The 13,374-nt window shown below is 38.6% G+C and overlaps 1 protein-coding gene across 4 annotated transcripts in view; it reads right to left on the bottom strand.

Moving 5' to 3' along the window:
- Positions 1-192: 192 nt before the first annotated feature.
- LOC105691992 overlaps positions 193-13,374 on the bottom strand; it is a 25,387-nt gene continuing 12,205 nt past the window's right edge. For 2 of the 4 annotated variants that reach the window (XM_048650798.1, XM_020855940.2), the window contains exons 3-14: positions 11,937-12,177; positions 11,098-11,152; positions 7,733-8,014; positions 6,500-6,805; positions 4,720-5,135; positions 4,287-4,499; positions 3,740-4,105; positions 3,525-3,636; positions 3,030-3,430; positions 2,631-2,861; positions 2,186-2,531; positions 193-1,715 (exon numbers count right to left, since the gene is read on the bottom strand). In XM_048650798.1, the coding sequence (XP_048506755.1) occupies positions 1,467-1,715; positions 2,186-2,531; positions 2,631-2,861; positions 3,030-3,430; positions 3,525-3,636; positions 3,740-4,105; positions 4,287-4,499; positions 4,720-5,135; positions 6,500-6,805; positions 7,733-8,014; positions 11,098-11,152; positions 11,937-12,177 (3,218 nt within the window). In that variant the 3' untranslated portion in view covers positions 193-1,466. Of the gene's footprint in view, positions 1,749-2,185; positions 2,532-2,630; positions 2,862-3,029; positions 3,431-3,524; positions 3,637-3,739; positions 4,106-4,286; positions 4,500-4,719; positions 5,136-6,499; positions 6,806-7,732; positions 8,015-11,097; positions 11,153-11,936; positions 12,178-13,374 lie in introns of all 4 variants that reach the window. The other 2 variants (XM_025747185.2, XM_025747187.2) reach the window with 2 other exon arrangements.

Below are 13,374 nucleotides of genomic sequence, written 5' to 3'. Positions count from 1 at the left end.
AAAGATTATTTTGTGTGCTTTGGAGTTGGATAGAAGTAGGTTCGTTTAAAACTTCGAAAATCGTGAGGACCTGAAAACATTTTTAAAAAATCGGTACTACCGAAAACTCTACGAAAATTGCAGGGAATTACTGAAGCCTAAAATATGTAGTAAAGATTGATAGCGAATAACGGAAAACGTTTGAACAAATAATTTGATTTATTTGTATTTTGTTTTTAGCTGTAGAGCTATTTTACAAACTACTAATGACAATGGTTAGTTTCCATTATAATTTCATCTCAAATTTTCTAATACAATGGCACACAATGCAGTTCAGAACGTGTGTGCCGCATTGGGTCAGTCGGGTGGATCTATGTGTATGTCATATAACAAATTGAAAGTAACGTTATCACGAAATAGCTGGAAATAAAAGATCCTCTGATTAACAATAATCAAAAATAATACGCTAGTTGTGATATACGACTTTTGAAGATGTATCGATAAAGATTTGCTTACTCTGTTTCTTGTCAAGCACACTACTTACCATGACGACCCGATTGAATCTTTGTAATATATTTTGATGAGGAATACTAATGTACCTTACTTTGGAGTACCGTAGTGGCTACAATATGACTATTTCGTTTACTGTATTCGTTAATTAATTAATTAATTAATTGATAGTTTCTAAGTGCTATGAAAACAATCTGAGATCCTTAATTGTATTTGTAAAATTCATAAAACTTTAATAACACGAACATCTTGGAAGGCCTATTCATGGAGAGACAACGATTGGAGAATATTTAACAAACTTTCTGTACAGTTTATGCAGAGCTGGATCTTCTGCGACTTCGTAATTTCCAAAATCTTCTATCTCTGGACGTATGGTGAATAGAAATTGTATTTTGTGGCTTGGTTTCTTTTGGCTTCTCTACCGGCATATACATCTTCAGCAACTTGGCAGCACGCTCTTCTTGTGATCTTTCACACGATTTTCCGCTCAAAAAACTCAAGAGCTTCATACTCCGTCTCCTTATCATCGAATGACCCGGAACATTTGGTTCTGATGATTCTGATACTTGGAGCGTAGAATCGTGTTGGTCAGATTTTGATGATCGTTCTGATTCTTCAGACTTACTCCAACTCGAATGTGTTGCAAATGTATGTCTGCCATTACGCGTTTCATCCGAATTTGTAGATTCTGGTTTTTCCAAACGCTGCTCAGTTTTGCTTTCAATTGTAGAACTCTTCAGTGTCGTCAATATTGCTTCAGATCGTACATAGTTCGAATCATGATTTTTGGACGGTGACCCTGAACTTCCTTTGCCATCATCAACATGAGACAGTTTTCTATGTAAGTCTAGTATCTTTTTCTTAAACTCTATGTCCTCACGGCTCAACTTTGCAAAATTTAACTCTCTTGCCAATGTTTCTTGATTTGAGTCAACAGTTTGCAACGTTTGAGCCCCTGAATCACCTTTGAACCGTTGTCACCACCACCCAACTTGTTGCTTTCCACTTCCTGGGGAATCTTCCTCTTCCAGAAGAGGCTCCAGTCTCCTTCTAGCGATAAAACATCTCAAAGAGCTAACACTGCCACCAGCGAGCAACTGGTCCATACTTATTGAGGGGATTCCATCTCTGCCTTCCGATTCCAAGTCCTGATCATCATCCATATTCAGATTGAGACCATAGTTGTCTTCTCCGGAGGCAATGGCACTGGCGGTAGAAGACGGTGGCTAGGGAAGTCAGTCACAGCTCGGCTAGTGATTCTTTGCAAACAGAGGGCAAGCATGGTCATGCAATAGGCCAAGGCGTGCGAAGCTTAAAAGCTAGAAAAGTTAGCAATCACTCGATAATCATGAAATTTTTGCCTCAGTCAAAGTTAGGGGCAAGAGTATTCAAGGTGCTTCAAATTCCAGAAGTTACACTGAAACTCAGAGACGTCAATAAAAAATGACATTATCAGAGCTTGAGTTATTTACACTGCTCATACCTGTGTTCATTTCTGAAACTTCCGGAATAACAAAAACCCCATACCCCTGTGACTTCTTAAGAAAAACCAAAAAACGCTGCTGACAATTTGAGCTGCAAAAATATCTTGAACAATGCAAGTCGTGCCTACTTATTGCTAATGCACACCACGCACGAAGTCTTTTGGCATTCGAACAGTTTTTGGTTTCTTTGGCTTTCTCCAAATGATACATACCGGACTCATAGGGAAGCTTTCATCATCAGGGCCACCTGAGGTTGGAGTACCCCAGATATCATCACCTGATGTTGCCCCTGAAGTGGTACCTTCTTCGTCGTTATTCGGATCCAGGGAGAATTCTGTTCTCTCTGGTGGGATAGGTGGATGTAGAAGGTGACCACCGACAACTTCACCCAATTGTTCTAGCAGAGCCATTTTACTAACGACGTAGTTGCTAGCTCTAGCTGTCCACGCTCTCAGACCAGATGGTGGTGACTCCATGTCTTGATTATAATCATCTGGCTGGTCGTCCAAGTCATCATCTTGGTCTAAACTACTCATCGTCCCAAATCTTCTCAATGTTCTGCACACAGCAAAGATATCAGTTGTTAATACCCGTGACATGTGTTCCATGAATCTCAGGAACCATATCATTTCGTTGTCACCAAAAACTAGATAATACCTGTAAGGAAGATCTCCGTCTCCGTCACAATCCAGGTCATCTTCACTCCCATCCTCAGTGTTACCATCAGCTGGAGTGCAATTTGGGCTATTAGTTCGACTATAATTATCATGCAAACCGTTATGCAATCTGTGTCGCGTACACAAATCTGGGGTTGGCGGCAGCACAGAAATCTTTGGAGGTAGAGGTGAAAATGGATCCCTTGGTAGAGGAGGAGTAGGACATCCAGACCTGAAATAAATTATTTCTAAGCAAAGGATAAAGCTTCTTAAGAAAGGGTGTATGAAGGTACATATTGTATACTTTTTGGGTTTGCCACACGGTTTTCCGATATTGTATGTATGCTAAGCTAATCCAAATTCATTGTTTTAATTCAAAATTTATTAATACATACTTTACCTATGGCATCGTCTGCAAATGTTAACAGAGCCATTAGAATTTTCTTTCATTGTAATGTGATTGCCATTCTTCTTCCCTGTAAGACTGTTTGACCTAATTGTACTGAGACTAGCACTAGATGTTGTGCTTTGTTGTTCCACATCTGAATTGACGGTCACAATTTCTTCAGATATTCCATCATGATTTTGTCTAGAATTAGTTTCTTTGGGTGCCCTAGCAGCCAGCTCTTCGATCGTCCATTCTTCCAAAGGACCTTCGGTGTCTGGTGGAGGAATGCGATGGGAATTCCTGACCCATTGTGCCAGATGATTGTGATTGTGATTGGAGTTTTTTAGGATTGTATCTAAGCTTTCTCCCGATCGCTCAACATCATCGTCCATCTGTTGAGTCCCCTTTTGTACCTAGAAAGTACATCATGTGTACATAGCTTGCTGAGTTTTATCGAACTATAGTATGCAATTTGAAAGGATACAAGTGTTATATCAGAAGTTATACCTGCCGACTCCCAATCGATTCTATTGCTGTAGTGAAATTGCTTACAGTAGTTGGACTGTCTATGGGACTGGCAATACCAGTTGAACTTCCACAGCCTGTATTTACATATATTCTGAAATAACAAAAGGAGATTAATGCCAATTAAACGTTTAAACAATACTTTTAATGATGCATCAAGAGATCCTCGACAATAACTCTGTTGTAATTATACTCACATTTGCCTTTGAAGAAGATTATGCCAGACAGCTTTGAGCTCTGAGCTTGGAGCCCTCAGTACCAATACTCTTCTTCTGGGTCTTCCGTGAGGACTACACCCTCCACTGTTCGTACTTTCAACGTTTCCATTTTCACCAGACAGGCTCCGTGGCGATATAGCAACTTGTAATCTAAACTCTGTAGGCCGTTTCCTAACAGTGAAACAGGCTTCCGCTATATCTGCCAACCTGAGTGGCTCTTCTGTGACAAAGAGAACTCGATCACGCGACACTCTGGCAAAAACTAAGAGATCGGTCAATAACAACGCCCAAAATGGTTGTAGACGAGCTCGACCCTCCACTTTTGCTAAGGCACCCCCGAACAACCTGTGGTGAATGAATATACCGTTAAATTGAATAAAGCAAATGGGTGATGCAAGAAATTGTACCATAAAATAGAGTTTAAGTTTGGAACATGATCAGTGCACATTATGCATCTATTGCACTGTGTTCACTTTGTAAAGACAATATCTGGTAGGTGACTTCATGATCTTTGTTCTGTACTCACCATTGTCTGCCAGGCATTGCCAAAGTGAATGGCTTACATCTAGCAAACACTAGTCTAGACTCGACTTCCTGAAGACTCAATAAAGGTCTTCCAGTGTCACGTGGAGGTTCCATCACTCCAGCATTTGCTGTTGCCTCCCTGTAACCCTGAGCCAAATCTCTGGCTTCTCTACAGTTTCTTGGACATGCCAAGTTTACTAATCTCGTCATCTCTCTGAAAATGATAAATTTTCTCCAACCATTTGTTGTAAAATATTTACTGATTTTGTATCCAGTGATGAATTGCTCCTCAAATGATTATTAAGATATAAACACAAGGCATGAGTATTTGCCATTTGACTCATGTCTTTGAATATGCAAGTGAAGAACGATTAGTATTGCTTGTTCTTCAGAGAGCAGTCTAATCAACATGATTAAACCTTAAATATGCCCACCTGTAATGCTCCAGGGGAAGTAGTAGGACCCCGGTGAGATCGGGTCTCCTTTTTTGAGGGACTGCTGGTTCGCAAGCAAGCCTAGCAAAGGCAGTATTGCGTCTGAGGGCTACGAGTAGGCAGCATGCTCTCTGTAAACCGCTCAAATATCTCCTGTAGATGGCTATAATTCTAGGAACTTTGGATAAATAACACTCAACGGTACCACCAGCCTCCTGGATTTCTTCAGACAGTTTAAGAAGCTCATCCAAATTTTGGAAAAGTATCAGGTGATCCGCTGCTGAGAGGATATCTCTGCGTTCTGACAAAGGAACGGTGAACCTTACATGACCGCTTTTTAAGCTGGTGCAGTATCTAGTCTCTCTAATTGCCAGTTCCTCTTCTGGAGATGCGTCTGGCGCCACATTTGGAAAGGCCTGAATACGTAAATAGTATCTTCTGTATTAATTTTCATAAATCTTATTAAACAATCCAGTAACTATAGGTTTGATCCAGAACCAAGCCAGCGGTCATTCGATTTGCATTTGGATCAAGTTTTTATCAGATCATTGAAATGTTGAAATTTATCAATTAGCTAGTACGCATAGAAATAAAGTTGAACAGCGTTTATTCGAAAGAAAGGGGAAATGGTAAGAAATAAAGATGAATGCAACAAAGTTCAGATTTTAAACAAAACTTGTTTACAACAAAATAAGAACAGTAATGAAAAAAAAAATAAATAAAATAAAATAATGGTATATAACGTAACTACATGATTTTTTTTTAATGCAATACGTTGCTCAACAAAGAGATGTAGATATAGGTATGTGTACCGCAACGCAATATTCTTAATCAAATACTATATAACACAAACTCCGGAATGAACAACGTCACGCACATTATGGTATATAATAATAATAGTAATGATTAATCAAAGTTTAAGAAATAATGTCACAAATAATTTACAAGATACAACGTAATAGCACTCATAAAATTTTTTTGACAAGCATCAGTCAACATGAAAGATAAATAATAATAATAATAATAATAATACTAAGAGCATCTGAAAAATCATCAATACAATTAATACACCAATAATAAATAATTAATCAATAATCATAATCATAATAATACTAATAAATAATAGTAATAATAATAATAGCGATAAAAATAATTAATAATAATGTCATAACATAATATCAAATGGTAACATTCAGAAAGAAAGAAATTTTTTTTCAAACACATTATCACGCTAACGAGCATTAATTTTGATTTTATGGTTACGATCAGAATTTGCTAAAACTAATGCTGAGTAGTAATAATCGCATTATGAGGGTAAAAAACAAGCTAGGGTTGTTTATATGCAGGCAAAATATCCAGTTGAACGATAATAACATGTATAGGCGATGATTATGAATGACGAAACGATAACAAATAGTTAGCGAAAAAATGTTTTTTCTTTTCTTCTTTTAAATAATTTCAAAACATTTTACCCCAGCTGGTTATGTATCACATATATAAAGAATTTTTTTTCTTCACGCTATACCCATTTAGATTTCACGAGCTTTTTTCTGCGATGGATTTTTAGTTCTTCGTCAAATTTATCAGAGGGTCATGGTATGGGAATTGAAAAAGTTATAGGCAACAGATTTTTTTGGTAAAAGGGGAATAACTGCGGCGCGAATTAAAAAGGTAAAAAGTCCATAGAAATGGTTGAGAAAAATAACTCGCTTCGGTAAGGGATCATCCACATCATAGGTAAAAGGATAAAAATTCGTTACACCAAAACTCCTGTACCGACCTCTGCGGTGAAGGTGACTGTGTGCGGGGTATTGCTGACTGGAATCGGACCCTGAAGTATCACTGTACTTCGTCTATGTGGCGTTTGAACACCGCCCTTTCTGTACACTTCAAGTAATAACTGGTTCGTTGCTCCTTGAATAAGGCCAAGTATTTCATCCCTTGGCTTAGTAACGACGTTCGTTGTCTCGATAAAAACTACGTAATCACCCGATTTTAGGCCGGCTCTTTCTGCAGGACTTCCGGAATCTACCCGTTCCACTTTAGGCGGCTTGCCCCAGCTCAATGAAAAACCCCAAGGAATTTGCTGAAAGATAAACAACGAAAATAGGATGTAAGATGGCGAATAAAAATAACATTCATTATCGATGTCCAAACGCAATTGTACTCTTCGCTGTTTTGTCTTACTCGTGAAAAGCAGTAATACGCGTTTAGAATGTAAAGTGTCTTTCACAATTCCATGTTAACGACCCTACACGCAAGCATTGCCGAATTGGTTACTCTAAAATTAGGTCTCGGCTGAAGTTTCTATCCGCAATACTATCAAACTCTAATATACGTTCGTATACATATATATGTACAGTATTCTGAATTCACTACTGTTTGGGGTGTATATTGATCGTTGGTATGGGGTGAAATAAGAGACTCGTGAGTCTCCGATTATTCACCAGATATAACATTAATTCTTGTGAGATTCGGTTCAAAAGTAATTTTTACTAACAGTTATCTAATAACGCTTTTGAATTATTTATCCATTCATTCGGCCGAGTAATTCTCAATTATAAGAATGTTATTTTGGTACAACATTGGCTAACTAAGCCCACGTTTAAATGACCGTTATACATAACTCTGAAGGAGGAGGGCATTGTTTCTGATCGTAGAATTTTTCAGACCCTCGAATCTTACATAAATTTATACAATTTTTATTCACAAATATACATAGAAGTCTGGTAACTATTTTATTTCGTTAAGAGGAAGTTATTTAGGTACATAAAGAATTGAAATCGAGGGTTATTGTTTGTTTGTTTGTTTGTTTGTTTGTTTGTTTTTTTTACAAACAAAAAGAGAAACAGTGCTCCGGCAAAACTTGGCTTATGATTAGTTTTGATTCAGTTACTAAATCAACCTCCGTTTATCTAATTGATAAGTTAATAACTATATTTGAATTGACACACGATATAGGGAGCGATATACGTTGTGATAATAGCCGATAATGAATTAGCTGGTAAAATACCTGTTGGGCGTTGTTTAGCCTCGCTAATTTCCTCGTGGTCGTGCAGGGCGTCCTTCCACCCCGAGCAGCGAATCCTGGATGGAGAGGTTGGCCGGTTAATGGATCAATGGGCTCTAATTCCAGGTACCGTAGGTACGTAAGATCCTCTGTGCCGCTGTTATTGTTATCTGGATCTCCTTCTTTTGTTAGTGGCGGTGTTACTTCGTAATCTTGTTGTACTCCTGAGTACGGCGTACTCGAATTTCGCCCCGAGCCACCATCCAAAGGGTGCCATGTTGCCTCCTATAGGCAATGAATAAAGTAAAACAAAAATAAACAAATTAAGAACGATAAATCCCTCTATATTTATGGCAATAACTGTGGAATAGAAAATCAAACACATAAAACACAAAATCGAAATTATTACCGGCAAGGCAAATTTCACCCGCATATAATGTATGTGTAATTATGACGACGATTCTCACAACTTGAGCTTGTCTTTTTGTTTTTTATTACTACTTCAAAGTTTCAACAGCAGGAAAATATTTTCAAAAGAATTCCAGCGACAAAAAATACTACACAATATATGGCCACGACGATCATCGTTTGATAATATTGTTCATGAGGTAAGCATCTGCACTTTGAATCAACGGTGTGGTTTCGAGTGTTTTGTGTAAGGTTGATCGGGATGCACGATAACGTTTTTTAAACGAGGGTTTCTTTTTTCTTTTTCTTTAAATTCACTTTTCTCAGCCGATTCACTGGCAAACAGGTATGTACCACTGAATGGATGCAGGTGAGGATTGAACGCAATGCAGAAATAGCAGCAGTAGTTTCCGTAATGACCGACTAAGCCTTTTTACCTTGACCTTATACGGTATATTGCGCGAACGAAGTCGTAGGAATTAAATATAAGGCTCAATGTTTGTACACTTTAGCACGTGACGTCGGTGACATTGAAAAAACAAAAATAAATAGCAACAACAACCGAATAGCTGCATTATTTCAATCATCAGTTATAGCCGCGCGATATAAACGTATGCTTCATCGATTGATCCATGCGACTATCGCGATTGGATGAGAATTTTGAGAATACAGAACGAAAAATACATAATGACGATAACGCGTCGATGATCGTCGGGGTAGGAAGACTGAATGAATTTTATCAACACCCCATTATTTAAGGATAATGGTAAAAAATGCTGACAATTTTACTGGCTTATTTCCCTAATACAGACACTGCACTTTCTTGGTCTCTTTTGCCCGCGTCACGTCGGGACACGACTGACACGGTCCGATAATATTCGCCACCTTATCGTACAGCCTGAAATGAGGCTGAGAGTTTTCCTTCGAGGAGAGGGAGGTATATATTCAGGGCTCAAGGACGTACGTCCGAAGGCACGCTGTGCGCAAACGTTTAAGCGGAAAAAAAAAGAAGAAGAAAAAAAGAACTGGAAAAATGGAAAAAGTATGAAAATAAAACTAGCGAGCAAGTAGTTGAACTCTTCGAATGAAAAGTGGTAGTTCGAGTCGCCAATGGAAAGATATAGGTGACCGCGAATGAGATATTCATTTATTTATTAGTTTATTAATTTTTTACTCCGCTCCTTTTCGAGGTCGATATCAATTATTCAAAGCGACGGAAGGAGCCACGCGTGCAGCCTGCAAACAGTTTTTTGAGCAACTAGTGTTTGCCGGTTTCAATGCAGTGCCTATACCTATATCCATACGTAATACACATGGATGATGCTGATATGTACATGATTTCCTGCCCGCAATGCTGAATTATATATATGTATGTGTACATGTATGTATATGGGTACGTGTTTGTACAGGTATAGGGTAATATGTATAATAATAGAACCACCGAATTCGATACCCATTTCCGTCCAGCTTTCAACTGTTCGCGCAAGTGATGAATTAAGAATACGGAATAAATTCCGAACAGGAGAAGAAAAAAAGATGAAAGCAGAGAATTTGAAAAATGTAAAGAACAAAAAAAGAAAAAAAACACAAGTACAAGTGAAGAAATAAATATATATGTACACATGTACGTTAAGACGCGGGGGTGACATATATTGTAAGGGTATACGACCACGACAACTCCGATTCCTATTCCTCGTCCTCGTCCCCCTTATATTTTACACACACCTGGTCACTGCGATCGTTTTTATACGGTACTCCACATCCGCCACCTTTATCATATTATAATATATATGTATATTTATATTTATTACATATAAAAGCACCGAGAAGTTTCCTGGTATAGTTCGGCCACGTGGCCTAACAACCAACCATTGCAATCAATTGTGATTCATTATTAGTAGAAATTATAATTATGAAGCTGTATGTATTGAATTAACGGTCCAAGAAATAAATTAAGGTAGAGGTATTCTATTAATCCTTCCCCTTGTTATTATTATTATTATTATTGTTATCATAATTGCGTGTGCGTGCTGCAACCACCCGAATCACCCGCATGTGCGGTAACGGAAAAATGACCATCCTAGAAATTTCTTTGAGGTGTCGAAATTTGTGGAAAATTGCATAAATGAAGAAAAGTTCTGTACGATCGTCTTGAGATTTTCATTTTTCAGACCAAATCAGAGAAATATCTACGCTTTGTGCAAACCGCGATATTACTTAGTGGAAAATGAAGAAAATTTTGTCGGTAAGATAAGAAATATTTCGAGCAATACAACTATTGCGAATGGGTATGACCTCGACGCGGAATGAGAGGTCGCTCCGAAAAATAATTTCGGCTCGACTCACGTGCGTTTCTGGGTAGTTTAGTACGAAAAGAAACAGGTAAGCGAGTCCATAAAAACGTATAGTATAGAAATCTAGCCTGCCACACGTGGAATTGACCATGTTGTGTATTTCTCGGGTCGTTGGACCTCGTAATAAGAAAATATAGCTCACGCGTGATTCTAGTTACGTGACTTCGTATATTCGAGACAAACGCGTTAAAAAACATTATTTAAAATTTCGCAATGGATCACCGACAGACATCGGAATAATCGGTTATAATATTTACTTCACTAATTGCCAATTCGAAGCATATATTTTGTGAAATTATTTTCAAGATGGATCAATCGTACAACGGAAATCATTTCGAGATGAGGAATATGTAAACATGCAAGTCCCACGTGCGGCTGGAATTTTTTTCTCCTCACTGCAGCATATATCAGGTATAACGTAATAATGATAATATGTACTCAGGTATGTAATTCCCATAGTTTCACAGGGTTCCGAATTCATTGGAAATATGATTCCCCCGAAAAATGAGAAGGAGTAATGAAAAGGGGTAGGTATGTGGAGCGTAATGTACATATAAATTTATCCAAGCAATGAGAATCTTTTGTTTGATGTTGAAAGATGTTTACCTTGTCCTGAGATAAAGGCAGGGGCAGAGTCATGCAGCCCAAGAGTTCACTGCGCCTGAAACAAACCAGACATATAATAAAAGTTGGATGGTATAAATGACCCCAGTTCTTTGTACTTTTTCTATTCATGTACCGTACGAACTCTTTATATGCATACGGACATGACGTTTTTTTGTTTTTTTTTTTTCTTGTATTGCCTATTTTATTTTAATTTTTACGCCGTGCGATTAGGTTTAGTATAGTGTAAAGCTAGTGCACACCAAAAATCTATTGGCACAACAAAACAATGCAACACGTACAACTGAATAAATCCCTCCTGTTAAACAATCCTATTATATTCTAATACTCTATACTGAAATTGGGGAAAGGAAAAACTTTTGTTTGTGGTACAGAATCCGGAAAAACTAGCGCCCGCTGGTTGTCCCGCTACCGCTGCTGCACCCGTCGCACAACGTCACGACGCCCGACGTCGCGACGCCGTTAGAGCGCACGTGGAGCCCGCGGTCCTTGGGCGCTTGCGTTACGGGCATCGATTCCCCTCCTACCGTAGCCGAGCCGGGGCTTTCTTGAAATTTCGGGCTCGCGATAATCGGGCCTTTTTCCTACCGCATTTATGGCACCCTGCTAAAATTCTACTTTTGCACCTCTGTACATATTTTTACACGCATCTGATACGGGTACATCAATTTTAGGGATGTGCAAAAATTAATCGATCGAACAAACTCCAACACGTTTACTTCGAAATTGAAGGGAAAAAAAGAAGGACCGTTCGAGGAGAAAAAAAATCATAAATCATTCGATGACGGGGAAAAAATGATACAACGACAGGCTCGACTCACCTAGCTCTGCGGTCTCTGTGCCAAACAGCAATGTCCAGGATGGCTGATTTAGCGTTTGGATTATTATTGTTGTTGGTCCAGGGCAGAATCAAGGTCTCGTGGAAGACTGGGTTCGGCGTTGCTCTGTGGACGGCCGTTCTTTTCACGGCGTTAATTTCTCCGTCCAATTTTCGGAGGGTTGTTTTCACGTATGCGTGAACAGGACCCTCGTAAGCTCGCTTCAAATCCTTGCACCTTATCACTGAAATATACACGATTTTGCGAAGGGTTATTTAACGGGTGAAAAAAGAGCGTTCAAGAACACAAAACATATAAAATGAAGAAAACGAAAAATCTACCGCTTCCATTTTCCCGGGCAACTAGAACACGTTGCAATAAATCGAATTTCGCTGCCCCACTTCGGTATCATTTTTATCTCGGAGTTAACAGGCTTTATATAATCGTGCTAAATATGACAGTCTAGAAACAATATCGTACGGTTATACGAAAACAATGTCATTGTAAAAACAAGGTACAGGAAACGAAGGGAACGATTATTTTGATAACGGAATATTTGTTTTTCAAATAACAAGTAAATAAATAAATAAATATTGCCGCCATTCAGGTTCAAAATGGCCGACCTTTCCCGTCACGAACGTATCGTGATAAAGATTTGAGATTCTTTGGATGAAGGAAGTTCCGGAAACAATACTCGCTTGGACACCGTCCAATTTCGTGCCACCCTTAGAATACACGAAACTCGGTCATCGTCATTTTGAGAAAACTTGGCAGTCTTAACGCGTGAAAGAATACAGTCTCCTTTTTTTTTTTCTATTTCATTTATTTCTTTTTTATGCTCATGATGTACACACGTACATCATGAGCATGAAAATTTACGAAAGCGATGACACGTCTGAACGAATTACGAATTATTGAAATAAAAAACGTTCTTTCTTCGTTTCAATTTTTGTTTCGTTTCCTCACGAAAACCTCAATGCTCCGATTGGTGGTCGATAAAATAAATTAATTCGATTCTATCGGGAATACGAACGTAGCGAAATAATAAATGCCGTATAGAGAAAGTGCAGATGAGTCCATGTGCGGTACGATGACAACGTAAATGAAATTTTAAGAGATGTTAGATCGGATAAATCACAGCTTACCCGCATCCCGATTGCGATGATGCTGGGTCAAAAACAAACACACACATAAATTAATGCACCTAGACGAATCGCGATGCTGGGATTTTATACCCTGCACTTCATAGCGATTATATACATATGGCACGGATACACTCTGTACGTGTGTATGCGATCCGAGCGAATTTAGCTGCAGACTACGCAGGTATATATAGGTGTAATATAATATCACTGAAACGCGACTGACGTTTTCCGCGAACACCCGCGCTTTTTAAGGACATGAAATACCGAGACCGTATAAGGGTGGAAACGTGTGACAG

The sequence above is a fragment of the Athalia rosae genome, chromosome 2, assembly GCF_917208135.1.
Source record: "Athalia rosae chromosome 2, iyAthRosa1.1, whole genome shotgun sequence".
Taxonomy (NCBI): domain Eukaryota; kingdom Metazoa; phylum Arthropoda; class Insecta; order Hymenoptera; family Athaliidae; genus Athalia; species Athalia rosae.
The sequence above is the reverse complement of the archived record's forward strand: the minus strand, read 5'-3'. Positions and strand labels throughout refer to the sequence as shown.